General features: G+C 36.9%; 1 protein-coding gene across 1 annotated transcript; it reads left to right on the forward strand.

The window, feature by feature from the left end:
• The first annotated feature begins 1,443 nt into the window (after positions 1 to 1,443).
• Positions 1,444 to 2,390, forward strand: LOC109433926 (homeobox protein NANOG-like). Its single transcript, XM_088798899.1, is given in 2 exon segments — positions 1,444 to 2,362; positions 2,365 to 2,390. Coding segments are annotated over 2 exon segments (945 nt in total).
• Positions 2,391 to 3,486: the final 1,096 nt, after the last annotated feature.

A 3,486-nucleotide genomic window follows, 5' to 3' on the forward strand; every position in this document is an offset into this window, starting at 1 on the left:
AGCTGGTATAAATTCAAATTAGAGTGTTACAACTTTAGGATGTTAAATGTAACTCCCATGGTAACCACAATGAAAATAGCTAAAGAATACACACAGAAGGAAATGAGAAAGGAATTTAAATATTTCACTACAAAAAAGTTAAACACAAAAGAAGATAATAAATGCAGGAAATGTGGGACAAGAAAGCTATAAGGCAAATAGAAAACAAATAGCAAAACGACAGAAGTCTCTCTTTATCAGTAATCACTTTAAATGAAGTGGATCAAACTTTCCAATCAAAAGACAAAGATTGGTAAAATGAATTAAAAAACACACAAAACATGATCCAACTATATGTTGCCTATCAGAGTCTCACTTTAGATCCAAAGACACAAAAATATTTGAAAGTGAAGGAATGGAAAAGGATATTCCATGCACGAGTGGTTATACCAGACAAAGTAGACTTTAAATAAAAAAAAGTTACAAGAGACATAGGACATTATTTTCATAAAAGGCTCAATATAGCAAGAAAATATAACAATTACATACATTTACATACCTAATATCAGACAGACAGACATAAAATACGCAACCTAACAACAACAATACACATTCTTCTCAAGTGTACATGGGACATTTTCCAGGATATATGAAATATTAGGCATTTATTGAGACAAATTAAGTCTCATTAGATTTTAAAAGATAGATGTCATACAAAACATCTTCTCTGACAACAGTGAGATGAAGTTAGAAATCAATAACAAAAGGAAAATGGAAAAATTCACAAATTTGTGGAAATTAAACAATAGGGTTTTTTTGGTGATTAGAGCTTTTCATTTATTTATTTAACCACCATGGCTTGAGCATATATTTTGTGCCGAGTCCTATGCTTGGTGTTAGAAATATGTTGGTGATTCAAAAACAGTCTAGCAAAGGGGACTGCATGATTGTAATTGTATATTTTTCTTCTTTTTAAACAATGGATCAAGAAGAAATTACAAGGGATTTCTAAGAAAATACTTAGTGATGAATGATAATAAAAACACACCGTACCAAAACTTATGGGACACAGAGAAAGCTACGCTAAGTGGTAAATTTATAGCTACATATGCTTATTACATTTACAAACAAGAAAGTTCTCAATCAATAACCTCACTTTACACTTGAAGAACTAGAAAAAAAAGAACAAAATAAAGCCAAAGCTGTTAGACAGAACAAGGGTCTGGACAGTTCTCATGAAATGCTATTCTTGCTAAATGTTAAAATGTGCACAGACTTTTTTTTTTTTTGCTAGATAGGGCTGGTTGGGTCCTGTTACTGCAAAGGTATCATTCCATCTTTTTGATACTTCCATATCTGGAGACCTTCGTTATTTCTTTAAGCTTTTCCACCTAGATACTTAAGCCCGGGCATTTCTTACAACCTAGGTTGTTGGGTTTTTTCTCTTTCCTTCAACTCCGCAACATGAGTGTGGATCTGGCTTGTCCCCAAAGCCCGCCTTGCCCCGAAGCATCCAATTCTAGGGACTCTTCACCAGAGCCTGAGATTTATGGGCCTGAAGAAAATTATGCATCCTTGCAAATGTCATCTGCTGAGACACTCCACACGGAGAATGCAGTCTCTCCTCTTCCTTCCTCCATGGATCTGCTTATTCAGAACAGCCCTGATTCTTCCACCAGTCCCAGCGTAATACTACCCACTTCTGTAGAAAACACAGTGAAGAAGGAAGAGAAGGTCCAGGTCAAGAAACAGAAGATCAGAACCGTGTTCTCACAGACCCAGCTCTGTGTACTCAATGAGAGATTTCAGAGACAGAAATATCTCAGCCTCCAGCAGATGCAAGAACTTTCCAACATTCTGAACCTTAGCTACAAACAGATTAAGACCTGGTTCCAGAACCAGAGAATGAAATGTAAGAGGTGGCAGAAATACAACTGGCCAAAGAACAGCAGCTATATGACTCGGAAGGGCTCAGCAACTGCAGAGTATCCGGGCCTCTCTTCCTGTCACCAGGGATGACTGGTGAACGCTTCTGGAAACTTTTCAATGTGGAGCAACCAGGCCTACAATAACCCAACTTGGAACAACCATTCCTGGAACAGCCAATCTTGGAGCTACCATTCCTGGAACAGTCAGACTTGGTGCCCTCAATCCTGGAATAACCAATCTTGGAACAACCAAGCCTGGAACAATCAGGCCTGGAACAATCAGTTCTACGGTTATGGGGAGGAAGCCCTACCACCACAGATCCAGTTCCAGCAAAATCGACCTGTCAGTGATTTGGAGGCCACCTTGGAAACTGCTGAGGAAAGCTATGATGTGATACAGCAAACCCCTAAGTATTGTGGTACACAGCAAATCATGGATTTATTCCCAAATTACTCCATAATATACAGCCTGACGATGTGTGACGATGAGTATATTATGCAATCAATTTGGGCAGTGCCTGCATCACTTCTAGGATTTTTCTATTATCTCTGCCTTGATATCCTGCTTCTTTCTCATTATGCCTATTGTGTTAATTTGGAGGGGTGGGAGTGTAGGGTATGACTGGAGTCTAATCAAAGAGGTTCCTGTAGCCTTACTGCTATAAACAAAATGATGATAAAAAATGTCTCTGGCTATAGATAACTAGATATAATAATATTTTGGATATCTTTAGGACCTAGAATCTTGTCTCAAGAATAGAAAGTAAAAGTATAAAGATGTGTGATGAAGGATTAGTCACATATTCTGGGGTTGGGAGGCTTGCTTAAAAACCTCAACTCAGGTGAGAGGTTAATGAGCTATAATATGCTTCATTGATTTCCTCTGCCCCTTTTGCTGTTTTACTACAACATTTAATTTGTTAATTAAGTATTTGTAAAAGATGTTTTTGTACTTTGCTGTATCACGATAATAGTACCAGTTTGGCTGGTTGGTTTATAAGTTTAAGTGCAAATAAATACAACGTCTATTTAAAAAAAAAAAATGTGCACAGTATTTTGCAGATGCAGGCGTAACCTGATGAGCTTGACCAGAACCCAACCAGATACATTTGGCTTACTGCAAAGAAGAACTGATAAGCAATGGGTAAACCTCCCTTTGGGGAGACAGAGCTTTGGATGTGAATCCCTGTCTCCTTTACTTGCTGCAAGTAAATACAATTACCTAACGTCTAGTTCTTGAATAGAATACCCCCAGTGGTGAACCCCTTGAGTTCAATAACAAAGCTAACATAAGGAAGGAAATAATAAAGATTAGAGCAAAGGTAAACAAATAGAGAATAGAAAAATTATAAAGAAAATCAATGAAACCAAAAGTTGGTTCTTTGAAAAAAGTCAACAAAATTGACAAACCTTCAGCTAGATGGACTAAGAGAGAGTTTCAAATTATTAAAATCATTACTAACAATGAAAGTGAGGACATTATTACCGATTCTAGAGAAATAAAAAAGATTATAAGAGAGTGCTATGAGCAATTGTATGCCAACAAATTGAATAACCTAGATGAAATGGAAAAATTCTT

Source organism: Rhinolophus sinicus, chromosome 5 (assembly GCF_057876585.1).
Source record: "Rhinolophus sinicus isolate RSI-liver-muscle chromosome 5, RSI-T2T, whole genome shotgun sequence".
NCBI lineage: Eukaryota > Metazoa > Chordata > Mammalia > Chiroptera > Rhinolophidae > Rhinolophus > Rhinolophus sinicus.